The sequence below is a fragment of the Lissotriton helveticus genome, chromosome 4_1 (genome assembly GCF_964261635.1).
Source record: "Lissotriton helveticus chromosome 4_1, aLisHel1.1, whole genome shotgun sequence".
Classification (NCBI taxonomy): Eukaryota; Metazoa; Chordata; class Amphibia; order Caudata; family Salamandridae; genus Lissotriton; species Lissotriton helveticus.
Window position 1 is genome coordinate 547737229 of NC_136063.1, and position 27360 is coordinate 547764588.

At 43.9% G+C, this 27360-nt stretch overlaps 1 protein-coding gene across 2 annotated transcripts in view; it reads left to right on the top strand.

The window, feature by feature from the left end:
• UBE2W (ubiquitin conjugating enzyme E2 W) overlaps positions 1–24596 on the top strand; it is a 208529-nt gene extending 183933 nt beyond the window's left edge. For both annotated transcript variants that reach the window (XM_078687140.1, XM_078687141.1), the window contains exons 5-6: positions 2658–2733; positions 23457–24596. In XM_078687140.1, the coding sequence (XP_078543266.1) occupies positions 2658–2733; positions 23457–23470 (90 nt within the window). In that variant the 3' untranslated portion in view covers positions 23471–24596. The remainder of the gene's footprint in view (positions 1–2657; positions 2734–23456) is intronic.
• The last annotated feature ends 2764 nt before the right edge of the window (positions 24597–27360 follow it).

Below are 27360 nucleotides of genomic sequence, written 5' to 3' on the forward strand. Positions count from 1 at the left end.
CAAATACAAAGTTTCTTCCAGAATCCGAATACACAAGCAGAAAGGGCATTGCATACTCTTGACGCTAGAAGAGCAGTCCTGTATTACATTGAAAAGACAAAAGAATGCAGGAAGACAAAGCAACGCTGTGCATCTTTTTCAGACCGTTTTCTGGGAAGGCCATTAACCAAAAGCACAATTGCAAGATGGATTGCACAAGCCATACACTTGTGCCACAAGCAAACAGGACAAACATTACAAAGAGCTCCACGGGCTGACTCGGCAAGAAAGGAGCAACAATTGCCTTTCTAGCCAATATTCGAATTCAATACATTAGCATGGCAGCAACATGGTTTTAGTGCACAAGTTCACTATACTATCCTGTACGGACATCCACATGAATAAAGAAGCACTAGTAGAACAAAAAGTCTTGCAACATCTATTCACAAACCAACGCTCATCTTCCATCCAGCCACGACAGAACTAACAAACAACTACAAAATCCATGCATAGCATGTGAATCCAGAAAAGATTAACGTTGAAAAAAGTAAAGTTTCTTACCTATTGCTGGAGTTTTGCAGCTTGAAGAATTTTCTGTGCTCACTAGCGAACCCACCCTGCTCCACCAAGAAAGATGAGACAAAGGGTTAGGAGGAAAGAAAAATAAAAAAGAATCAGAATATGGTTACCTAAGGTTGGAACTTCCAGATGAAGCTCCCCATCACAAATGGTGGTTTGTCGATGCCCACTAAGAAGAAAAAAAGAGGACAAATACAACAATTCCGGAACCAACCTCTAGATGGCGTTATAACGCACAGCATGGGAGTCCAGAAAATGTTTCAAGCTGCAAAACTACACCGACCGGTTAGAAACTATACACTTGAGAGAAAGTGGTTTCTTGCCACCATTCAAAATCAAGCAGCTCATGAGAGATTGTGCTTCCCCAAAGAAAGACTGGGTAAGTTTAATTTGCCCTTTCCATGCTCATGACTGCTCCACGCTGTCATGAGCCACGGGCGGCGTGTGCTCATGACGGCATGGAGCCGTCATGCAACTGTCGCTCGCCCACGTTCCGCTTATGCGGCACTAATTCCCCGCCTGTGCAGGCAAATTAGTGAGTAGAAGGGGGCATGACGGCTCTACGCCGTCATGAGCACACGCCGCCCGTGACTCATGACAGCGTGGAGCCGTCATGAGTTAGGGAGCGCACGCCCACCCCTAGCCCCACCCGCGCCGTGGCCGAATTCACGCTGCGGCGAAAAGGTTAGTATATTAACCAAATAGTATAGCAGATGAGGCAGTGCTATCATTTCGATTAAAGCATCCTGTCTCGTGATCTAGAGGGGCAGTTACTTCTAAAAGGCTATAGACCTACTCGTTTTTGTGGACAAGAAGGTGAGATTACAAGATGACAATCCCCTCTTGCCTGTAATGTCTTCACCTCTCACTCCACCTGTTTCTTGCTGAGATCTTGGTGGATGAGCATCCATGTTTCACATATCAGTGAGCCAGTGTGGTTATAAATATTTGCTCAGGAAGCAGAAGGTAACCTGCTTTAGCACACTCCCACTCATTAGATACCATGTGTTTTGTGCCAGCTGGGAGCGTTTTAGTGTTGTGCTATTCTTAGAAGTGGCAGACACCACCTTTCCACTGACATGGTTATATGCTATGAATGCAGAACAGAAAGGTTATGGATAAACAGTAGATAAACAGTACTTCATAATCAGTGGGTATGCCACAATCTGCTCAATATTGCAAATGTAATGTAACTGCTTAAGCGGATCAATTCTTACACAAAACCTACAAATGTCTGCTATTAAGCAGGCAATCCACATTTGGTCAATGTCTCCTTGGTTCTTGTTTCTCGAGGCGTTAGTCTGTGATGGAGCTAAGTATTAGCCAATTTTGGTTTAAAAAAAAAAAAATCTGTTTTTCATTTCTCCAACATCGGTGCAAATATTGGTCTTCAAGATGCACAAGGAAGTACATTAAGAGTACTGCTTCGTCAGGTGCATGCCTCAAATGTAAATGCACAATAAGCAGAGCAATGGGATCCTTGGATAGGACAAGGTGTAGAATTACATGTATATGGTCTCCTTCTAAATGGCATAATACAGAATTAAATAAAGCCATCAGAGGCCAACATTGACTATTAGTGTGTGAATACACTGATAAAGTAAATGCATTTAGTCAGGTGCTATTCCTAATTAATTTATTTTAGCACTTAAGATCATTGAAACTCTCTGTATGGTTAAAATGTCTGTGTTTGAAACGTAGGGCTTGTGTTTGCTTTCATTCCTTTTAATAGTCAATCTGTCTTGAATTATTGTTGAAGACCGTCAACAACGTAAATTTAAGCCTGGGGATCCCAGTTGTCATTAGAAGCTCCACCTAAAATACATCCCATATGTTAATGTCTTGTATTTTGCAGTTAGTGACCGACTCGGGTGTGCCTCCGTTTGATACCTAGTACTATATTTCCTACAAGTCACTGCGAAATCTGCCACTCCAGAGCCTCTTCATCTGAGCACATTTATTTTTTAATTCTGGTGCCTACCTTATGATGGTGCTGTAGTCTCTCTTGCTACTGTAAAGCAGATGTACAGTTTTTTATATCTTTTGTTTCCTTTCTTGGCACATGGAGGATTAAATATGAATATTTTTCTTCCCTTCAGAGGCGGCCTCCTGATAATTCATTTTATGTAAGAACATGTAACAAGAATCCAAAGAAAACAAAGTGGTGGTATCATGGTAAGTTTTAAGTGTTACATAGTCAAAAGTGACGCATCCATGGACTTTACAAATCGGAGTTGTGTAGTTTATGTACAAAGAAAAAATAATAGTTACTGTTGAGCCTTTTTTCAGATGATCAGAGTGATGCAAATTGTGCATAGTCAACTTAATGTTGTGGTAAGACTAGTATTGACGGTATCCATTTTGCCTGATTCCATAAATAATGTGTTCTAGGCATATGGGCTGCAGACCACACACTTTTGTATTAGATCACCATCTGGTGGTGGGCCCGGATGATTACACTTTGTTGTCTTGGAAGAGTCTTTGTCTGCTGGGTGACTCCTCCCTTAGACCATAGTGCGCAAGGTCATCGACTCCATCCTCAGATTGTTTTTTTTCCGCCATCGGGCTCGAATGTGTTCATTGTTCGGTCCCATTACCGATCTCCTTTCCAATCCATAAAAATCAATCTACAACATCAAGATAGTCTTCGACACTGATTCCGGTTGCCTGCGTTGGAGAGGATCCACTTCTCCATTCCAGCGCTCGTCAAGGGCGTTGGGCCCAACTGCGCCATTGGGCCTTCGGCTCATGGAAAGAACACCGTTCAAGAAGTGCCCTCAGTCTGGACACAAGTTTCCCCACACCGACCTACATGAGGTTTGTAACTTGTGATTGTCTCCAGAGCACGAGAGTCGAGACTGTGAGGCCTGTGCTTCGTTATGGTCCAAGAAGACAGTCGGGGACCGTCGAGCTCGAAGAGCTATGGAGCAGTCATCGTCGTCAACACCAGACCTCATCATAGACGAGGCACCGTTCGAGGTAGACGTCTAAGAACAGCAAGAAGACGTCGCTTCCGAGGCAGAAGAGTCCGCTTCCGGAGATGAGGATCGATCCGAAGATGATGATCTTCTTCCAGCTGGTCAACAGGTCGTGAGTAAGAACGTCGACCCTGTTCACCCCCCATTCCAGGACAGGCTTCGGTTCCACCCTCACCTTCGGGTCTGGGTACACACCGATTGAAAACTTCAGACGCCCCGCTTTCGACCTCGGCAACGAAGAGTGCTAAAAAGCCTCCGGTCGACTCGGGCTCGAGGCAGACCATTGGTCCCGAGAAACAGAGTGCTTAAGCCAAAGTCAGCACCGGCACCGGCACCAAGACACCCTTCGATGCCGAGGGTTACCAAACTGAAACTGAAACAAAGTTTGGCACCAAAGGATGTTTCGAAACCAAGTTCGGCACTGAAAGAGGTTACAAGGGTTACCGAAATAAAAACTACTTCGGTACCTAAAAAGTCGGACCCGAAAGCGGTTTCCATAACAAAACACATTTCGGCACCAAGAACGGACGAGTCTAAACACTCGGCATCCAGAGCTTCGGATCCAAAAGGTGTAGATCCAAGCAAAAAACAAGATAAATCTTCGGAATCGAAAGCAAGAACCGTTCCGAAGATAATAGACACTGTTAAAACTAAACCTGATGGCTCGAAACCACATAAATCGACGCCGAAGAAGGATTTACCTGTAGAAGAGCTTTTCCAGCCTGATGTAAGGCAAAAGACTCTAAAAATTCATCCACAAACTGGACAAATGTATACAGTGCCTGAAAAGAGGAAAATGGATTGTCCTAAAACATCTCCTGTTCCTCCAAAGAAGCATATTCAGACTTTACCCACAAGACCTCCTTCACCACATGTAGAAATACTAGATATTTCTTCTGCACACTCACCAGTTAGTACACATAGTAGGATACCACAGGAGGAGGATTATGGAGAGACATACTCTCAACAAAGTTATCAACAAATAGAGGAAGTTGATGACCCAGATGATATGGCTGGGTCATCAGGTGACCCATGGGAAGATTACAATGCACCAGATGCACCAGATCTACCACAAGACGAGGCATACCCGTCTAGACCATCTCCACCAGATGACACTATTGGGTTCACACAGCTCATTCATAGAGCAGCTACTTTTCATGGAGTAGACCTGCATACAGATCCAATAGAAGAGGATTTTCTTATGGATACACTATTAACATCACATAGAACCACTGCCACACTGCCAATAAATGTTAAATGTTGTATACTTGTAAAGCGCACAGCTGCCCCAGCAAAGGGGCGTCCCGGCGCTGTATACCGCTGGGGAACCCATCCTGTCTTTCCCTGTGAGATTGTCCCTCCTGGGCATCTCCAAGGTGAAGACAAGCATCCCCGGCGCTGATGGGGCCGTTAGTAGAGATTAAGCAAGCTATTGCCCAGAGTTGCTGAGTGGGACCCATGGTTGGAGTAGGCACCGAGGCGCGAATTATCGAGTCCGCTGACCATGGCCCAAGTCCCTGCCGCGTCGGGAATCGAACCCTGGTCCCGGGCCGACCTCTGCTTCCGGGTCTGCCGCCTCTAACCAGTGAGCCACACCACTCTACCAATACTGAATGGAGTGGTAAGACTCGCACCAGAAATATTTAAACACCCAGTCAGGGCCAGGGTAATTAACCCCAGACTGGAAAAGAAATATAAAGCAACTCCCTCTGATCCAGCATACATTAAGGGACAGCTGCCACTAGATTCGCTGGTAGTGTCAAATGTGAGAAAAAGAGCCAATTCACAGTCAACAGGGGATGCTCCACCCCCCGACAAAGAATCAAAGCTTCTAGATGCCTCAGGGAAGCGCACACTATCACAAGCTGCTAATATATGGAGGATTACTAACACTCAAGCTCTGTTAGCAAGATACGACAGAGCCCATTATGATGAGCTAAAGTCTGTTATGCAACACCTGCCAGAACAATATAAGGCTAGGGCTGCTGATTTAATACAAGAGGGCAAGGTTATAACTAACACCTTCATAAGATGTGCACTAGACACTGCGGATACAGCATCTAGAGCAGTACCAAGGGAACAGCAAAACAGGGGTTTTACTCCCTTTATTTTCTCAAACCCAAAAAGGACGGGTCTCTCAGACCAATTCTAGATCTAAGACCCCTAAACCAGTACATACATTCAGACCACTTTCATATGGTCACATTACAACAAGTTCTACCGTTACTAGAAAAAGGGGACTTCCTTGTCACATTAGACCTCAAGGACCCCTATTTCCACATTCCCATTCATCAGAAAGTACCAAAGATTTGTGCTAGAAGGTCAGCACTACCAATTCAAGGTGCTACCCTTCGGAGTAACAACAGCACCTCGAGTATTCACAAAGTGTTTAGCGGTAGTTGCAGCACACTTAAGAAGGGACAACATTCATGTATTCCCATATTTAGACAACTGGCTAATAAAATCCAAGTCATACAACCAATGTGTACAGCACACGCATCAAACAGTTTGTCTGCTGCACAAGTTGGGGTTTACAGTAAATCAAAACAAGTCACATCTACAACCGTCTACAACCGTCCCTATCTCAGCAGTATGTAGGGGCCACAATAGATACCTCCAAGGCAATAGTGTATCCCAACTTAATAAGAATACAAGCTATGCAGAATCTCATACAAAAATTCCAAGCACAGCACTCACTACAAGCTTGAGTGTTCATGCAGCTAATAGGAAGGATGGCATCTTGCATTTTCATAGTGACATACGCAAGGCTACAAATGCGCCCCATACAAGAATGCTTAGCAGGTTAGTGGAATCAGGCTTAACAAGAGATAACAGATCTGGTGGTGGTAGACGACCGGAGGCATCGCTCTCTGCAGTGGTGGAACACCAAAAACCTTTCCAAGGGCCGGCCGTTTATAGAGCCAGTTCCACAAATAATACTGACCACAGATGCATCTCTCACGGGATGGGGAGCGCACATACAAAGTCACACAGTACAAGGAATATGGACAATGAAACAAAGAGTACTTCACATAAATTATTTGGAGTTACTAGCAATCTTTCAAGCTCTAAAATCTTTTCAACATTACATATCAAACAAAACTGTACTAGTCTGGACGGACAATATGACAGCAATGTATTACATTCAGAAGGAAGGAGGAACACACTCCTACAGCTCTCCTGGCTGGCGCACAGCATTTGGACATGGGCCATTCCTCAAAACATTTTTCTGTTAACAGAGCATCTGCCAGGAGTTCACAATCAATTGGCAGATCTGTTAAGTCGTCCGAGACAACAGATACACGAATGGGAGCTTCATCCTCAAGTTCTTCAGCCATTCTTTCAAATGTGGGGACAACCAGAGATAGATCTGTTTGCCACACAAAGCAACTCCAAATGCCTAAGCTTCGCCGCCAGGTACCCACACCCATTATCAAAAGGCAATGCGGTATGGATGAACTGGTCAAACAAATTTGCGTACGCTTTTCCACCTCTCCCACTAATTCAATTAGTGGTACGCAAACTAAGACAACATTCTCTCACATTGATTCTAATAGCACCAACGTGGGCGAGACAGCCATGGTACACAACGCTACTGCAGCTCTCTGTAGTACCACACCACAAACTAAAACTCTCCCCACATCTACTAACACAGAACCATGGAGAGATTATGCATCCAGACCCAATGCAGCTCAATCTAGCGATTTGGCTCCTGAAGTCTTAGAGTTTGGATATCTAAATTTACCTCCTGATTGCATGGATGTCATTAAAGAGGCAAGACGTCCTACCACTAGAGCATGTTATGCGGCAAAATGGAAAAGATTTGTTGTATATTGTACAAATAACAACGTTAACCCCATGGATGTTTCAATACAAAACATCATATGCTATCTATTACATCTGCAAACATCTAATTTAGCATACTCTTCAATTAGGTTACATCTAGCGGCTATAGCGGTATATCTCCAAAACAGACAACATTTGTCATTGTTTAGAGTACCTGCCATAAAAGCATTTATGGAAGGACTTAAGCGAATAATTCCTCCAAGAATACCACCTTCTCCAGTCTGGAATTTAAATATTGTTCTCACAAGACCTATGGGCCCACCATTTGAACCATTGCATAAATGTGAGTTACAGTTTCTTACATGGAAAGTTGCCTTTTTAGTGGCAGTTACATCACTACGAAGAGTGAGTGAGATACAGGCATTAACAATTCAAGAACCATTTATACAACTTCATCATAATAAACTGGTTCTCAAGACAAACCCAAAGTTTCTGCCAAAAGTCATTTCACCATTCCATCTCAACCAATCCATTGAGTTGCCAGTATTTTTTCCACAACCGCAAACCGGTGCAGAAAGAGCTCTTCACACACTAGACGTGAAAAGAGCGGTTCTATACTACATAGATAGGACAAAACCTTTTTGTAAAACTAAACAAATGTTTGTGTCCTTTTCGCCTCCACATAAAGGCAATCCGATTTCAAAATCAGGCATTGCCAGGTGGATTGTTGGTCAGAGTGCAGCGCTTATACTATTAGATCTTAGCGCTGCCTTTGATACGGTGTCTCATGACTTCCTGTTGTACCGTTTGGAGGCTATCGGGATCATGGGCCAGGCCTTGGAATGGGTCCGTGCGTTCTTGTCGGACAGATCCTTCTGGGTGTCAGCAACGCCTTTTCTATCTCAAGCCCATTCCATCCGCCAAGGGGTTCCGCCGGGATCTGCGTTGAGCCCGACGTTGTTCAATCACTATGTACAACCTCTTGCGGCTGTGGCAAGAGAGTGGGGCCTAACGCTGGTATCGTATGCTGAAGATACTCAGCTGGTTGTAACCTTGGCCGAAGGCCCTTCTGCTGCGGCCACAAGGTTTAGAGACGGGATGACTGCAGTTGCTCAGTGGATGGCTGACATCTGTCTACAATTGAATGCCACAAAAACGGAAGTGATGCTGGTAGGGAAGAACATCTCCCTCTGGAACGAACATTGGTGGCCGGCTTCTTTAGGCACTATGCCCACAGCCAAGCCAGTGGTTAAGAACTTGAGAGTTTTGGCTGGACGCGGATCTTAATTTTCAGTGCCACACGAAGAAGGTGGCAGCGACGTGTGTAGGCCTGCTGAGAGGCCTCCGCCCTATTCTGAGGTTCTTTAATGCACCTGTTCGGCAGCTCATTATCCAGGCTACAATTCTATCGCGCTTGGACTATGCCAGTGTTTTACTTCTTGGCGCTAATAATGCTGAGATCTCACGACTCCAACGAGTTCAGAACTCGGCAGCCCGTGCTCTTGTGGGACTCCCACGTAGATGTTCTGCCAGAGCCACGATTACTGCTTTACACTGGCTACCGATCCAAGCAAGAATTCAGTTTAAGACGCTTTGTTTGGCGTTTAAGATTCTTAAGGGTACTAACCCTGAGCTACTTTGTCCTCTTTTAACCCCTTATATTCCCCAACGTAACCTGCGTTCCTTGGGCCAACATCTGGTGGCTATACCCAAGTTCAGACTTTGTCGTGTTGGTGGCCGTTCTTTTCGACTACTTGCGGCCAAATTGTGGAACTCCCTGCCTGTATCTATTCGTTGCATTGACGAATTACTATTATTCCGGAAAGCCATTAAGACTTTTCTTTTTCCTCTGAACTAGGGTTTTCATCTTCTCAGCCTATTCTGTCTCCTGTACAAATGAACGGTCAGCACCGGGACGCCCCTTAACTGGGACAGCTGCGCGCTTTAACAAAATTTTAACATAACATAGTTAAATGTATTCAAATTTGTTACCACAAAGCAAAACGTACTTTAACCATTCCTCCTAGGGCTCATACCCGTAAGATAGGAGCATCTATGGCATTCTTAGGAAACATACCGTTAGATGATATCTGTAAAGCAGCTACATGGTCTACTACGCACACATTTACAAAACACTATTGTGTAGATGTGCAAGCAAAACAACAAGCAAGTGTGGGCCAGGCTGTACTAAAGACATTATTTCAAACTACTGCAACAGATGTGGGTGACCGCCGTTAAGGGAGAAACTGCTGTGCAATCTATGCAAAAGTGTGTGGTCTGCAGCCCATATGCCTCGAACGGAAAATGCTACTTACCAGTATGCATCTGTTCTTGGCATGTAGGGCTGCAGAACCACACACGCCCATCCGCCTCCCTGGCTACCTATATCTGTTCCAGTATTATCTTATTTAGATAAACAATACATGGTCATACTTATCTGTAACAACACAACTCCATCATTTGCCCAAATGGCGAAAACAATCTGAGGATAAAGTCGATGACCATGCGCACTGTGGTCTAAGGGAGGAGTCACCCAGCAGTCAAAGACTCTTCCAAGACAACAACAAAGTGTAATCATCCGGGCCCACCACCAGATGGTGATCTAATGCAAAAGTGTGTGGTTCTGCAGCCCTACATGCCAAGAACAGATGCATACTGGTAAGTATCATTTTCCTTTTGTAACCAGTTGTAGCCGTACTGTTAATCAAAAGCAAAGACCGGAAGATGCTAAAGGTCCAGCATGCATTATAGAGGCTGTAAAATCTAAATCCTATGTTGAGGAAGCTGGTTCAAGCAGCAGTGAACTTTAACCACTTGTGGCTCTCCCACAGACAGTGTTTATCTATGGTTGCTTCCAAGGCACCCTAAATCACGGCATTTCAGGTCTCCTTGTCTACAAGCCCTCACACTACTTTGTGAAATTTGGTCAAGCTCGGTCCTTTGGAAGCGGAATACAGAAAGATGCCAAGAATGCATGCTGGCCACCATGCCAATACTGCCACACCCTCCCACAATCCACTTTCATTTTAATAAGGAGATAGGCATTTGGATTTCAAGCCAATTCTTCAGAGATGTTGTCATTACACTGTTTCTTCATACGCTGATTTCAGGCCTAATGGCCACCAGGCCTCTTGAATAGATGCTTCTCATCCATCATGGTACATACATCATACAACCAACTCCGCTATTAGTTGGCAGATCATTTAAAGACCAGTTTCTAACTGAGTGCTTTGTTCCTTCCAGACGCGCAAGATCTTTCATACGAGAGAATTCTTGCAACAATATCAACCCACGCTAGTGACAGCTGGCCCTCTGGTAACTATCTCCTAAGTCAGAGGTCTACAAACTGTGGGGTGCACCACCACCCCCTGCCCCCCGGGGGTCCGTGTCCCCTAGTTGGCGCAAATGCCTCTAAGTACTTGTTAATGATGATGATTACCTGGAAACTCAACTTTGATTATTTTTAGCTTTACCCATCATCTGCTATTCCACCTGTGGCATCACAGTCAACAAAAATCCCCTCCATTAGAAAATAAAGCAAAAAGAACTAGGGACTTGTTCCCGGAACATGGTATCCTAAGCAAAATTTTGCAACTAGCGCCAACTAGGCATTTTCGCACTGAAGAAGATCCTGACAACCTAACCACTAGAGAGAGTCAGGGGGAGACTAGGGCAAACCACCTGTCCAAAAGTACCATACAATAAGCACAAAATAAGTTGGTTGCCTATACTAATAATAAAAAGAACAAGGGAACTGTGGTTAGATATAGAGATTCCAAAGCTGTAAGTCATGTGTAGTCTAAATAGAAGCCCTCCTTAATGGAAGAGGATGCCTCACACACAATATTGTGTCGTGCTTCATCATAGGCATCCGCTCCCCACCCTAATAAGATTGTGCTACCAGAGCGGACTCAACCTCCACGAAGACTTGGCGAGAGGAGGGACGACTTACATAAAACTTACAGGACAAAATCGGCATCCAGTTCAAATTAAAAAATACTTTCAGGTTCCCAAGTAATCACCTTTATTTGTAAGGACCTGAGGTACGGTCAAAGCAATAGTGATGGTGGAACCTAAAGAGCATAATGTCTCTTAGTCCGTCATTCATTAAGCCAACATGTTTCTGCCACGCACAGAGGCATAGAGGTCTGGGGCATTCTTCAGGGCTGTCGGAACCCTACAGAGGCGCTATTGGGTGTCCCCTATATCTCATACATACTACAGTGGGGGAGTACAGCCAAGGTGTGCCCAAGTGACTCCTACCTGGGATAGCATTCATCACCCAACACGTGCAGTGGAAAAAAACATTTTGTGAATGTGAGTGGGTAATTAAATGCGGATCCCCTTCTTAGGAACAAAAAGGGTGGGGGGTGGTGATGAGGAGTGTTCTCACCAGTGATGTGAAAATACAGCAAATCCAATAAGTGTCTAGCTCTAGAACCATTATATTAGGATTCTATGAGGTGTTTGTTCTTTATTTACTAGTAATCTTGGTGGACAGAGCTCACATGGCAGATCATAAAATCCTAGAATCCTAATATAATGGTTCCTGAGCTAATAAAAACTCATTGGATTTGATGTGTTTTGCCAGCATGCAAGGTTGCTTGTAGCTATAATCATACAGGCCACTATGGTGTGCGTTAAAATTAGCATGTGATGCCCCTTCGCACAGATTAACTTGTCATGTTTAAGTGCTTATTACTAGATTTGGTTGCTAAACTGGTACTAATCAAGTGAAATATTTGCCCAGACACTATTACCATGTCTAAAAAAATAAAACTGGTTAAGTATTACTACAAATAAATATGCTGCATGATTTGCCTTTTCTTGCAGCATAATGTAGTCAACCCTTCTGCATAATTGTGTGCTTCTCTGCTGCATAATTCCAGGGGCCCTGCATATGCATGCAATCACAATGGTTCACACACAACTCATTTGCAACAAAAATGCTGAAATGAAAACCGCAACATTACTGTAACTAGTGTGATATAAAGAAATGATAATTATATGCTCGATGCATGTGGGCTGCTGAATTCATATCTGTGCATAGATCGCCGCCTAGTGTTGGGTGCGGATGATTGCACATTGTTGTCCTGGAAGAGTCTTCGAAGTATCACGAGATAGGTGGCTCCTCCCTTGGACTACAGTGCGCATGGGCATCCTCTCCATCCTCAGATTGTTTTTTCCCGCCATTGGGTTCGGATGTACTTTCCAGCACTCCAAGTTCGGAATCAACAAAAACTTTTCGAAATGCCAAAAGGCCTTCGGATCCGTCAGTATTGTTAAACGCTCGGTACCTATACACTTTTTGAACATCTGTTGCACTCCGGTCGTCGAATTGGGCTGTGAGGCCTTCTCGACACCACGTGGACCTACCGTCGATGGAACAAAGTCCATTCAAGTACTGCCCGCAGTGCAACTCCAAGTTCCCGCACACAGATATGCATCCAGTGTGCAACAAATGCCTATCTCCAGATCACAACGAAGGTAGCTGCATAGCCTGTGCCCAGTTCCGGTTGAAAAAGACTATCCGGAATCGACGGGCGGCGAAGCAAGAGATGCAGAGGTCGGCGCCTGAGCCCGATAATATCTTCGAGGATGAGGGGGACCTAGATAGCGCCGAAGACTCGGATCAAGAAGAAGAACAATACTCGGAGCATGACTCCGAATATTACCTCGAGGCAGAGGAACTAATTGTCGATCTCGAGGAATACGATCAGGACATCGTAGCGGTTGAAGACTACTCCGATGACGACGAGGGGCGAACCGTGAGTACACCGCCCCATGTAGACACTACACCGATATCAGAGGCTCGGGTCGAGGCTTCGCCAGCAGGCCTTAGCCAGCAACATCCTCGTTCTACAGCCCCGCCATACCGCCCGGCTAAGAACACACACAAAGAGCCCTCTGAGACACGACATACAACACCGGTTGCATCGAAACCGAAAGTCGTCGACAATACCGCCTTCGGACCTAACGTCGTCGAACTGAAGGTCATTAAGCCGAAGGGCGTCGACCCGAAGGCCACAGTTCCAATACAACCTTCGAAGCCAAAAACCGTCGAGTCGACATCAAAGACCAAAGCTGTGGAGTCGACCTCGAAGTCGAAAGCCGTCGAGTCAACCTCGAGGCAAAAACACGTCGAATCGACCCCCAAGACCAAGCACGTCGAATCGAGCAAAGCAGCCTCCTGTATCGACAAGGGGAAAAACCGGTCAACGAAAGCACAAGGCCTACGCCCAAAACTACCGTCGAACCAAAAGCGAAACCTAAGGTGGACAAAAGTAAATCGGTCCAGCCGAAGCCCATCGACCCCAAAAAGGGCATCGAGCCGAAAGCGCAGGCTCCGAAAACACCCAAAGACACTGTAGAACCGACAACACCGCTCGGTCCGAAAAAGGTGGCGAAGCCAGCCAAAGACGTTCAACCAACAAAAACATCAAAAACCGATCCAACCACCAAAAGCGGTCGAACCCAAGAAAGGCATCGACCCAAAAAAAGACAAACCAAAGGCTACAGTACCAAGGCCAAAAACTGTGGAACAAGAGATTCTTCATCCAGATCCATCCACAGAAGACCAGTCAAAACTGTATATTGACCCAAAAACTGGTAAAGTGACTGTTTACACAAAAAAGAAAAGACCTCTGCCAACTGAAGACTTTTCTAAAATTCCACTAAAGAATATGAGAGACTGTGCTACCTCTCCTACATTCTTTGAACCTATAACTCGAGCTATGCCTACCACTCCATATGCCCCAACATCACCTGAACGCTCTGACTACAACCCAGTTGAAGATCAGGACGCTGATGTGGGGTTTGGTTATCCACAAAACCCAATTGGAGACCCCAACTCACAGACCTGGGGTGGGGGAGGAGAACCAGACACTGAAGGGATTCTGCCCATTACAGAGCCTGCAGTATACCCTACAAAGCCATCACCCACAGAAGATACCGTAGCCTTTAATTCACTACTAGATAGAGCAGCAACCTACCATAATGTAGATATGCACTCTGATGCTATTGAAGAAGACTTCCTCTTTGATACACTGACAACATCAGAAAGACATGTTAAAACACCCCCCATGTTGAAGGGCGTCTTAAAGCATACAAGCGACATTTTTAAAGACACTGCTAGGGCACGGGTCATAAACCCTAGAATTGAAAAGAAATATAGGGCTGCACCTATAGATCCTACATACATCAGGGGGCAACTACCCCTGGACTCCCTAGTGGTGTCCAACGCACATAAGCGTGCAAATTCACAGACTACTGGGGAGGCTGCTTTTCCAGACAAGGAGTCAAAAATCTTTGAGGCATCAGGCAAGAGAGTGACAGCTCAAGCAGCAAACTCGTGGAGAATAGCCAATACACAGGCCTTGCTGGCCAGATATGACAGGGCGCACTACGACAGTTTGGAAGAAATTCTACAACACTTACCTGATCCTTACAAACAGCAGGCAGATGAACTTATACAAGAGGGAAAGCTCATCACCAATGCCTCAATTAAATGTGTCCTAGAAGCGGCAGACACAGCTGCCAGATCCATCAATACAAGCGTACTACTTAGGCGACACGCATGGCTTCGCATATCAGGCTTTAAGAATGAAGTCCAATCCACTATTCTTAATCAGCCCATCAACCCAGACTTTTTGTTTGGTCCAGCAGTTGACTCAATTCTGGACAAAATGAAAAAGGATGCGGAAACAGCGAAGTCTATGGGAGCTCTCCAGTCCCAACAACACCGGGGCTCCTTTCGTCGCTCCAATTATAGAGGAGGAGCGCGAAATAATACATCACAGCAATCCTCCACCTACAAGAGTAACACACAATCCACATACAACAAAAACACCAACAGGGGTGGATACAGAGGAAATAATACCAAGGGAAGAGGTCGTGGAGGCAATGCAAATAGATCCTCTACTACCACTAAACAGTGACTTCTTGGCACTACCCCCAGACCATATAACACCGGTCGGGGGAAGAATACAACAATTTCTGCCAGTCTGGTTAAATATCACTACAGACAAGTGGGTCAGGCAAATTATCCAACATGGCTATTGCCTCGAACTCACATCACCACCACCCAACATACCACCCGTGCACCGTCCAATGTCACAGGAACATAAAACGCTGGTACAGCAAGAGGTCATCAGTATGCTGCAAAAGGGGGCCATAGAACCAGTCCCCCTACAACATCAGGGAACAGGAGTATACTCCCTATACTTCCTTATTCCAAAGAAGGACGGGTCCCTCAGACCAATATTGGACCTCAGGCCCCTCAACCTGTACATTTTGTCGGAGCATTTCCATATGCTCACTCTCCAGCAAGTCTTACCATTGCTTCGCCAGGTAGACTTCCTAGCAACTCTAGACCTCAAAGACGCATACTTTCACATACCAATACATCCTGCTCACAGAAAGTATCTAAGGTTCACCATTCAGGGACAGCACTACCAGTTCAAAGTCCTACCATTTGGTGTCACAACAGCTCCAAGAGTGTTCACCAAATGTCTAGCTACAGTGGCAGCACATCTCAGAAGGCAACACATCCATGTGTACCCTTATCTGGACGATTGGCTAATACACGCGCCATTAGCCCAGCAATGTGCCAACCACATGTCAAAAACAATACATCTCCTGCACAGTTTAGGATTCTCACTAAACTACCCAAAATCACATCTGCAACCCTCCCACGTCCAACAGTACCTGGGAGCAACAACAGATACACTAGCAGCAAAAGCATATCCCAACGCAGCACGGATCAAGGGAATGCAAACGTTGATCCAAAGATTTCAGACCCCAACATTCACTACCAGCTCGAGTGTTTATGCAACTAATAGGCATGATGGCCTCGTGAATCTTCATTGTCCCTCATGCCAGGCTACATATGCGTCCGTTCCAAGAATGCCTTACAAGGCAGTGGATTCAGGCTCACGGGCAATTAAAGGACCTAGTGTTGGTGACCAGTCAGGCATACAACTCTCTGCATTGGTGGAATCCACAAAACCTTTGCAAGGGACGACTGTTCCAAGAGCCTGTCCCACAAATAGTGTTAACTGCGGACGCATCCCTGATAGGATGGGGAGCCCATGTCCTACACTACACGGTAAAGGGACTCTGGACTGTACAGCAAAAGAAAATGCATATCAACATTCTAGAGTTGATGGCGGTCTTCCTAGCCCTAAAAGCTTTCAAGACACACTTATGCAACAAAGCTGTGTTGATCCAGACGGACAACATGACAGCTATGTATTACATTCAAAAACGGGGAGGAACACACTCACCACAGCTATCGCACCTAGCTCAAGCAATGTGGAAATGGGCCATTCAGAGGAACATGTTTCTCATGGCAGAACACCTCCCAGGCAAGGACAATCAAGTAGCCGACCTGCTCAGCAGGCACAGCCAACAGATACACAAATGGGAAATTCACCCCAAAGTGCTCCAACCATTCTTCCTGAGGTGGGGACACCCGGAGATAGATCTTTTTGCCACAAGCGAAAATGCAAAATGCTTGCCGCCAGATTCCCACATCCGCAGTCGCAGGGCAATGCGATATGGATGAACTGGTCAGGCAAATTTGCGTACGCTTTCCCCCCAGCTCCATTAATACCGCTGGTGGCACGCAAAATGCGCCAACATTCGCCGACACTGATCCTAGTTGCTCCCACATGGGCAAGGCAACCATGGTACACGATGTTCCTAGAACTGTCAGTAGTACCTCCTGAAAGACTGCGACTCACACCCAATCTTCTAACTCAGAGCCATGGAGAAATCCAACACCCAGACCCACAACAGCTGAACCTGGCGATCTGGCTCCTGAAGTCCTAGAATTTGGATACCTAAACTTGCCCCCAGACTGCATGAATATTATCAAAGAGGCAAGAAAACCCACTACCAGAGCATGTTATGCAGCAAAGTGGAAACGTTTCGTCATTTACTGTAGCAACAATGACATTAACCCACTTGTTGCTTCTACTCAAAACATCATTTGCTATCTCTTGCACCTACAATGTTGCAATGTAGCCTATTCCTCCATCAGGATACATGTAGCTGCGTTAGCAGCATATCTTCAAAACAGGCAACACCTTTCACTATTTAGGGTGCCAGCAATTAAAGCGTTTATGGAAGGACTTAAACGCGTAATTCCTCCAAGACACCCACCTTCACCAGTCTGGAATCGAAACGTTGTTTTAACCAGACTTATGGGACCACCTTTTGAACCACTACACTCATGCGAACTGCAATTTCTTACTTGGAAGGTGGCTTTCCTTATTGCTATTACTTCGCTTCGAAGAGTTAGCGAGCTGCAAGCCCTAACTATTCAAGAGCCATTCATTCAAGTACATGGAAATAGAGTAGTTCTCAGAACAAACCCTAAATTCATGCCAAAGGTGGTATCCCATTTCCATATAAATCAAACCATAGAACTGCCAGTGTTCTTTCAAAATCCGCAGACAGTAGCTGAAAGGGCCTTGCATACTCTTGATGTCAAGAGAGCTCTGCTATACTACATAGACAGAACTAAAACATTTCGTAAGACAAAACAGTTTTGTTGCTTTCTCACCGCAACACAAAGGCAACCCTATTTCTAAATCGGGTATAGCCAGATGGATCGTTAAGTGCATCCAAATATGTTATTTAAAGGCAAAACACACCTTAACAGTTCCCCCTAGGGCACATTCCACACGCAAGCTAGGGGCATCCATGGCTTTCCTGGGTAATATTCCTTTACACGAAATTTGTAGAGCAGCCACATGGTCAACCACACATACATTTACCAAACACTATTGTGTAGATGTACATTCAAAACAGCAAGCTGCTGTAGGACAGGCTGTTCTCAAAACTCTTTTCCAGACTGCTGCAGCTGACACAGGTAGCCACCGCTAAGGGAGATACTGCTATACATTCTATGCACAGATATGAATTCAGCAGCCCACATGCCTCGAACGGAATATGCTACCTACCAGTATGCATCTGTTCTTGGCATGTAGGGCTGCTGACATTCATATCGCCCACCCACCTCCCCGGTGCCTGTTGCAGCTGCAGCATTCACTCTTTGCATGGACATCTCTTACTGTACTATACTCCAACTCTGCCACAATGGCGAAAAACAATCTGAGGCTGGAGAGGATGCCCATGCGCACTGTAGTCCAAGGGAGGAGCCACCTATCTCGTGTTACTTCGAAGACTCTTCCAGGACAACAATGTGCAATCACCCGGACCCAACACTAGGCGGCGATCTATGCACAGATATGAATGTCAGCAGCCCTACATGCCAAGAACAGATGCATACTGGTAAGTAGCATATTCCTTCCACAGTAGGTTTAATTGAGATGAGCTGATGTATTACCATCATAAATCATGTCTTAGAATAGATGTTTAGAAAATACTAGTGCACAATGACCCCTTGTGAAAAAATCTTCAGCCAAACCTGAGTGAGCAATTTAGTGAAATGCAAAGGTACGTTGGTATGGAAATTACCACATATTTCTATTCCATTATGACCGGGCCATAGTTGCCTATTAACACATCTCTCATGAAATAATAGGCATTTTCTTTGCAAATAGTGTCAACTGTGTTCCAAATACAAGGGCCTTTTCAGGATTTGAGATGGCCTGGGGACCTATAAAGATGGGCAGGGAACCTACTAGAAGTAGAGAGCCAACTTAAATGTAGAGTATAGAAATATACCTATTTAGGGCCTTGAGGAAATTGTCCCTCTCTCAAAACTGCCTCCATTCTTCTTCATAGAGAAGATACCAGTGATGATAAACATGGAACTTGAGTCATTGACTGACCTCACTCTGTGAGTTTGAGGCTTTCAGTCTGGCTATGCTGGGCCTGCTTAGGATGACTTCTGTACCTTCTAGGCTGCTATTAAAGCAAGAGCGAAATCCTGAGGACTGACCATATTACTAGGGAAACCGCACCTCAGTGGTATGTGGTGCCTAGGAAGATGAAACCTGCCAAGGTGTCTTAGCCTCCTTTGGCAGAGGCATGAACCACTGTGCCAATGGTGATCTTGATAACGGTATTGCTGGTAGCAAATTAATTCAGCTTCTATGGTTGAAAAACTGCACCTCTAAGTATTCACATTTTTCAGTATTCTACATTGATTCGTTGGTTCTGCACACCTGCCCATCCTTCCTGCCAAGGTGGTATCTGCATTTCATATTGGCCATCCCTTACGCATCCATCTTTCTTCCAGCCTCCAGATCCAACTGAGGAGGAAGAATGTTTTTATACTGAACCCCAGATGTGTGGTGTCATTACATTGACCACACAAAACATTGTGGATGATCAACTCTTTGTTTAGAGCATAGAGGGTAAGAAGGCAGTGACCAAACACATGGTTTCAGTAATCCTCTTTATTAAGATCAGCTGTGCCCTACTCATGAATGATTCCCTAGCGCGCATTTGCAACCATTCTACTAGGGCTATGGCTGTTTCTATAGCCCTTGCCTGAGGTGTCCCAGTTGCCAATATCCTGCTGGTTAAATGCTCATCCTTGCATTCCTTTGCCAGGCATTACTGCCTTGCAGCACAAGTACACAGTGAATGATACTTTGGCAAAGCTGTGTTAACTGACTCCCTTGGGTAATCCGCACTACTAATTCCCTTCTTTCAGAGAGCATTGGTTTGGTACTCCTAAGGTGAGGAATCTGGAGAAAGAGGCATCTATCCGAAGGAACCACATTTCAATTAAATAAAACCAAATGAATGGAAAAAAAGGGCCACTGTAGATGCGTACGTCAGTGACAGTCATCTTTGGTAAACTTTGTTTTATTTTAACAAAATTCAATTCCAAGATGGCTGCTGTGGATGTGTACACAGTGATGACTGCTATACTGGAAAGGCGTTTTGTTAAATAGTGCAAAACACATAAAAATATGATCACCTTGGATGCATGTACATCTTGAATGCACGGTCTTATTTTAACATATCTCATTCCAAGATGGCCACCAGGGATGTGTGCAACCACTGTTGCCATCTTTGAATGGGATTTCTTTTAACCGATAGGTAAATGCCTGCCGGGCAAGGGTGGACAGCCTTCTTGCAATGGTCTCAAAACCATTTTAAAATGGCTGTCTGCAGACAATGCAGCAGGTGACAAAAGCCTTTTTTCTTTTTTAAAGAAGACCGCCTAAGGAGAGCAAGAGGACACTTGGTGGGCCTAAAGTTATAAGGGAAGAGAGTTGGGAGAAAGAGAGATCAGAGAAAGAGGCACAGCAGTGCAAGGTACAGCACTGCAAGGATGCACCATCTGGTCAGAACACTGATGCCTAAATGCTGTTTGGAAGACGCACAAGAATAGTGATGATAGCTATTGAGACAGGAGCAGGTAGGTGAGATAGACGGCAAAGCAATCCAATTATCGAGAAGAGGCTGACCAAACCACCACTCTGTATGTAAAGCTTTAGAAACGCTAGGAATTGCCAACAGACAAATAATGCCGCTAGAATCTGGAATTCTCTGCCTCCTCCCTCTGCCTGACCGCCTGCCTAGTCACCTTCTAAAAGCAGATATCTTGGTTAACCACCCTTGATCAGACATAATTACGCTTTTCACTGTGATCTGAACTAGCTTTGTTACATGACCCCACCATCCAAAACGATGCCATAACTGTGTATGTCCTGTACATACTGTCTCGGTAATGTTCTCTTTTGGTAACTCCTGTACTCATCTACTGCTGTAAACGTCCTCATTTTTAATTACTATAGCTGCAAACCACTGTAACTAATGTATCCTGCTTTTTGTAAAGCGCTCTGATGCCTTCCGGTCATGTCCGTACTATATAAAATGGCAAATCAATAAAACGCATTTTGAGACTTAAAAGTAAAAAGTAAAAAAGGGAAACTGACAGAGTAGGTGGCATTGCAATGCCAATATGGAAAAGATACGTGGAAAAATTACTGTGTGAAATCCATATTATTCCGAATATCAAAGAGAAGGTTGCAACCAGAGATCAATTTAGGAGAGGATGTTTGGTTAATGTATGCTGTATCCTTATTAAACAAGTCAGTCAGGTGAAAGTTCCGGTGTGGTTACCTTTTGGCTACACAGTCGTCTAGTATGGATTCAGTAGCTCGAATCCATCATTGGAATTTCAGTCAGAAAAAATACAGGTTATTCAGAAAAAATGTTATTTGTGCAAGGTCAATAACTCGTAGGGATATCGTACTTGTGTGGCTCAAAAAGAGGGCATCAGAATATGAGGGATGGCTCTGAAATTAGTTAATGTTCCAAAGATGAAAATATCTGAATTGAGGTGTACCACAGTGCTGGTCTTTTGGTACTGTTGGAGAGGATGAGGGCTGTCTCGACCGTGGACTATTGGGTTATGCGGATTTGAATGCAGAGCTTTTGCTGAACAATTTTGAATTATATTGAATATTCGTTGTGTTTTTCATTTAGGTTATTCGTTATTTGTAACTTCCAAGTGATAGCTTTTGAAATAGTTTTCTCGATATGATGCTTTTGCAATTAGTCTCTTATATCATGCTTTCGTTTTTAGCATCATGTACAGTTGGTGCTTGTGGCTAGATGAGTGTGCATAGATCTGCATGGGAGTGACTGAATGCTAAAGTTTGAAAATTACATTGTTTATTACGTGAGCACCATTGGATGAGCAGATTGAACCCAATCTTTCAAGACGTATTTCTCAGATAGCCAAGGTTATTGGAGTAGCTTCTTATTGTAGTGGACATTTAAAGAGTGCACATTTATCACAGTTTTACTAATACTAAACTCGATGTATGCTTAAAAGCCTGTTTTAATTAACTGTATTGAAGCTCTTGACCTGTAAAAAGCTAAACATTCACATTTCTTTAGTGGGTTGAGTGTATTTAAAATGAAAGCTAGGATGAAGGAGATGTTGTGCCTTTCTTGAAATTCAGACGGAGCTGAGTTTATCATATGTATGCTTTGACAAGTGGTAACCTAGCCATTAGTTAGGTTTAGATCAATTTTGATCATACTTGTCAAAATACATGTTGGTAGTTGATTAGGTTTTTTAAATGGCTTTGTGCAGTAGCTAAATAAGAGCTTTCTTTTAATTGAGGTCAATGTATTACTACTTAGCACAGTGAGTAAAGATTTATTTCAGGAATGTGCTCTGGCCAAGGAGGCTCCTTCCTTCACATTCTTTGGAAATGCCCAAAGGTACAGAACGATATTGGCAGAACTGGAGAAAGTCGTGGCACACATGATAGAACTGTCAATATAACCAACTACCAAATGTTTGTACTAAAGATATATTGGGCTGAGAAAGCACCCAAATACTTGAAACTATGGCTGTCAAGAAGTCTGGCAGTGGGAAAGTGCAACATTGCTAAGGGACGGGAGACCGGGGTACTTTTGAATTTAACCGAAAGTTAACAAGACATGGAATGCTGGCAGACAAGGGGGTCTGAGAGGGGAGGGTTACCCCAAGAAATGGGAGAAATATAGACTGCATGGAGGTCCTATTAGAGGTTATAGTGAGACTCAGAGACCACCAAGCCCTTGTTTTTTCACTGCACCCCTGTCAAGGGCAGTTAGGAGAAGGGATGGGACAGGGAGCTCTGTTTACATTCTCCCGCAGGGAAGGTAAAGATGTACTAATGTTGAATAACCCAGTAATGTTGGTGACTAACTGTTAACTAAAAAAAAAATGTTCACTAAAAATAGATATCAGGGATGCACTGAAAGTAATATATGCCCAAGTGATGTATGTTCATTTGCCCATGATTGAATGGAACACCTGGCTATGATCCAGTATGGTAGTACCTTACTTTAACTATAGTACTCTCATAATTTGCCTTCTGGAGATTCACTCATAGTTTTCATCACATTTTGCAATGTTGTGTTAACTTTCTCTTTTTAAAGATGGTAAATCTCGATCTAAGCAGAAATTCGGTGTGTTGTGGACTCGACTCCACAGTGGGAAATTTCAGATTATCCCTTGATAACAGGTGCCCTGGATGCAAGTTGCTATATAATGGTGGATACATGGAGATGTTGTTAAATGTGTGCTTAACTTAATCAATTGGAATGACTTCATAATCTAAAATAATGAACTACATTATCAAGAATATTTAATAATTTCCTGGTATAATTGTAACATCAAATGTATTCTTTTTTTTTTTTTAGATGACACATGTTGATGCCATCAGTGATGCTCTGAAAAGAAAATAGTCCTACTGAATTACAGTGCACTTTGATCATTCAGTCTTTGAACTTTAACCTTGACTGGAAGTGACTTAAAGAAATGAAGACTTCTTCCTTTTTACTGCATTTTTACTAGTGTGCATTGTGGGCGCATGCTGATTGCTGGCTCACTCCATGCAATGGATATGTTTTTATTAGTGCTTCTGTATTGATGCAGGTGAGGGAGGGAAAATTGTCAAGAATTCTTTTGTGTTTGTTTTTAGCCTCGAAGAGCTCTATGGTCCTCATGTATTGTGCAATAACAAAATTAATGCATGAAGGAACCTAGCCGATGGACTATGAAATGCGTTGGTACTATGAACGTAAGATCCAGCACTGCATTGGAAGTCCTTCTAGTCCTTATGCTTTGGGATTCTATGTACTGTGATCTTGAAGTTTGGAGCATGAGGAAACATGCTTGGCTAAATGATTGTAAGACAAGATTGTTGCATATTTATTGAAATATTTCTGAATGTCCTAACTTCTTGACACTGAAGGTTTTTCGGGCAACATTGGCAGATGGGTACAGTATCTTATCCCTGTGGTGGATTATAGATACATATGTGTATAGCTACTATTCTTACCTCTGAGGTAGTAATATATAATTTAGTATATACATGAATAAATCAAGATTTTATATCAGAGAGGTGGGAAAACCAAGAGTAATGCAATGGTTTGCAGCAGTCCTTAACTTTTGTACATAATAGATTTTTGTTTCAGGTAGGTCTAAAATTGTTACTTTGCTAGCCATCAGCATGAGCCCTACTGCCTATACTGTATCTCAGTTATTTATGTTTGAAAGAAATCTTAATTTTTTTCTTTTACTGTTTTTGGTTTGTTTCTATTGTCGTATCTCATGTTGAATACAGAAATATTTTGATTGGAAAGCCTCGTCTAAAGATATTTTCTTGTATATTCTCTCTCCCCCAAAGCATTAAAGACGTTATCTTGTCTTTTAATCTTGTATAAAGGAGAACAAAGAGAAACACTTTTTGACAGAGAATTAATGTTTTGGCAAAAAAGCGTGGAGCGTTTATTTTACACTTCTATTTAAATAAAAGTATACAATGAATATTTTCCTAAGCTGCTTGTCCCAAGTCATTGTAGTTGCCATTGAGGATTTATGATTTTTAGGGGTTGTTAAAGGAACAGAAGATAAAAATGAAGTATATTCTTATGCTATGTTTTTTCCACATGTTTTCCCTTCCTTCAAGGTGCCCTTTGTTGGTTCAGCTGTTACTATCAAATCATTTTATATCCCCCGAATTGTGTATGAGTCAGAATGATGAAAGAAGTACCATATTTTAATGACTGTAACATACCATTCCATCCTCTTTATTCAAGAGACCCTTCCCACATTTAAAAAAAAGAAAACTCCTGGGTTGGAGAATGTGTAATCAGGGGGTAATGGGGAGTGGTAGTTTCTTCCAGAGATGGGAAATACTGGCTTTAGATTTTGTTTGAAGTACCGCCAAAGACATACCTTACCCACGGACCACAACTCTGAAGGGTATATGATGTGCAAGGATTTCCTTGAAGTCCAAAAGGTCTACAATTTTGGGAGATACAAAGGTGAGCACTTTACTCTATGATACCATCCAAGTGAGGCTCCCTTAAGGGTCTTGAGTTGTAGAATGGCAGAAAGGTGCTTGAAGAACTGGATGTGGGGCAGCGGGAAGGATCAGATGCAGAGGAGACCCAATACCTAACGTGTGAAAGACGGTGGTGAAAAAGACAACAAAGGACACGAAGCAGGCTGCTAAAGATTTGCAGTGAAACCGAGCAGAAAACCTCAGTCCACAAGCAATTGGAAGGGGGATAAAACCATGTGAGTCTCTCAAATTGAAACACACCATAGAGGGCAAACCTTCAGACTCTTACTCAACTTTGAAAAGAGATCAGGCTCAGAGTAAAGCAAAGGAGTAGAAAGGGATAGCCCGCTCGACCCAGAAAAGAAAACTCCCTCAAGGCCAAATAACCTGTATACGACTTTCAGATAGATACTTCTATCCACAGATTTCTCACCTTTTCAATACTCCCAATGTGTCAAAATGGATCTCAGAACTTTTGCACAGCAGTACCACTGTGTGTCCGGTGGCATCATACAGCTCTGCACCATCATTGTTCAATTTGCAAGTGACTGGTGCTGCTGAATATAAGCTCATCTGTGCTGACGAGTTTCTTTCTTTCCTCTCCTCCAGGTGCAGATCCGGAGCTGCTTCTTGGTCTTTTGATCAAGCCATTTTTTTAAACTATCCACTGGACCAGGGATAATGTCACCCCTTATAACAACAGGGTCTAAACCATGTGGGTGAAGTTGCAAATGGCTGCCTTTGTCAGACCCTCAGAAAGTATATTTGTGATGCCTGGGGTCAGACCACTACTCCAAGGCCTTCAACGACTGGGCCCAAATTAACCCATTAATGCGAGTGCGAGGCCAAGCTTTTAAGTTGCCAAATAGAAGAAGACTTCACTGAGCTGTGGGTCAAAGATAAAAGGAAGGCTACTTTTCTGCGACACATCATTGTCTTGGTTGAAGTGTAAGTCCCAAAAAAACGTAAGAAATCAAAGAGGAAATCTGCCCTTCCTGCCACACTCTGACTCGAGGGCACAACATGCCTCCTATTTTCACTTAGTTCTCTATTAGAGCAGATTTAGAGCTTGGTCAAGGCATACCCTGAATTCCAGGTCCGCTGGCAACGTTGATGTAAGTAGTGGCCTTTAGAGCGACCATGCTGCATATATTTGGCATTTAACCAACTTCCTTTTGCATGTGTTTTGGCCCCAAAGGCCCATAGGCATCTCCAGTCGGACTCCGTTGGCATGTACGAACTCATTGCCATCTGTGCCCCATGAATCAGCTTTGAGTTTAGCACCAGCTACAATGCAAACTTAAGTACTGGTGTCATCCCTTGCACTGAAACGTTCTGCATTGACGCCTAGGACACAAGAGCAGGATATGCTGTGTATAGTGATATAGGACTCAAAGCAGAATCCACCTCGGCTAAGCTTGTTACGGGCTCAAAAGCCACATGCAGCCTTTGGACATTTTGGATTCTGATACTTTTCCCATAGCACATGGTAGGGCCCAGACTTTACATAATTTTTGTGGCATGGATTCAGACAATGATACCCCAGTATGTTCCCCAGTATGATGAAGAAAACTGGTATGAAGAGCTTCAGGATGCCAGTGGGCTGAATACTTCCCCAGATACGGGTTTTGTATTCCCCATTCCACCCAACCCCAGCAAATCCCACTTGTTCCTGCCTCGGAAAAAAAGCATCTCTTTTGCTGGCGAATGGCAGAAGCCTTTCTAGGTTGAAAGCTTGTTCAACGCTGCCAGTTAACGAACTGGTTGTGCGCCATCACCTAATGACCCAGCCTTTCTCACTCAACTCCATGGTGTCTGGTGGTGCAGGTGTACACCTCCAAATGAATTCTAAGCTTTCTCTGCTACTCAGCCTGGTTTTGAATTCAAATGCGATATTTGGGAAACAGATTTTTTTTTCATCCAAAATCCTGGCCCTCGGACCTGTGAATGCCAGCTTTTCTTCTGGGCTGCTATTCTCATGCCCTTTGGGTTTCTGTGGCACAAGTTTTACCAGCTGTTCTGGATGACCTTCGGGCGTCCCTTACCCGTTCCATTTAGTACAGTCATGATGCTTCAAAATTGATAATTCCTTCTGGATTGGACATGACCAGCTGCTTATTGCGAGCCGTGGGTAGTAGTGTAGACTTTTGGTGCCACTCGTAGATGAGGTATACAGGCTTTTCTGTGGATATTCCTGCCATCCTAAATGGACATGTCATTTGACTGGTTTTGCTTTTTTGGTGAAAAAGCGGACT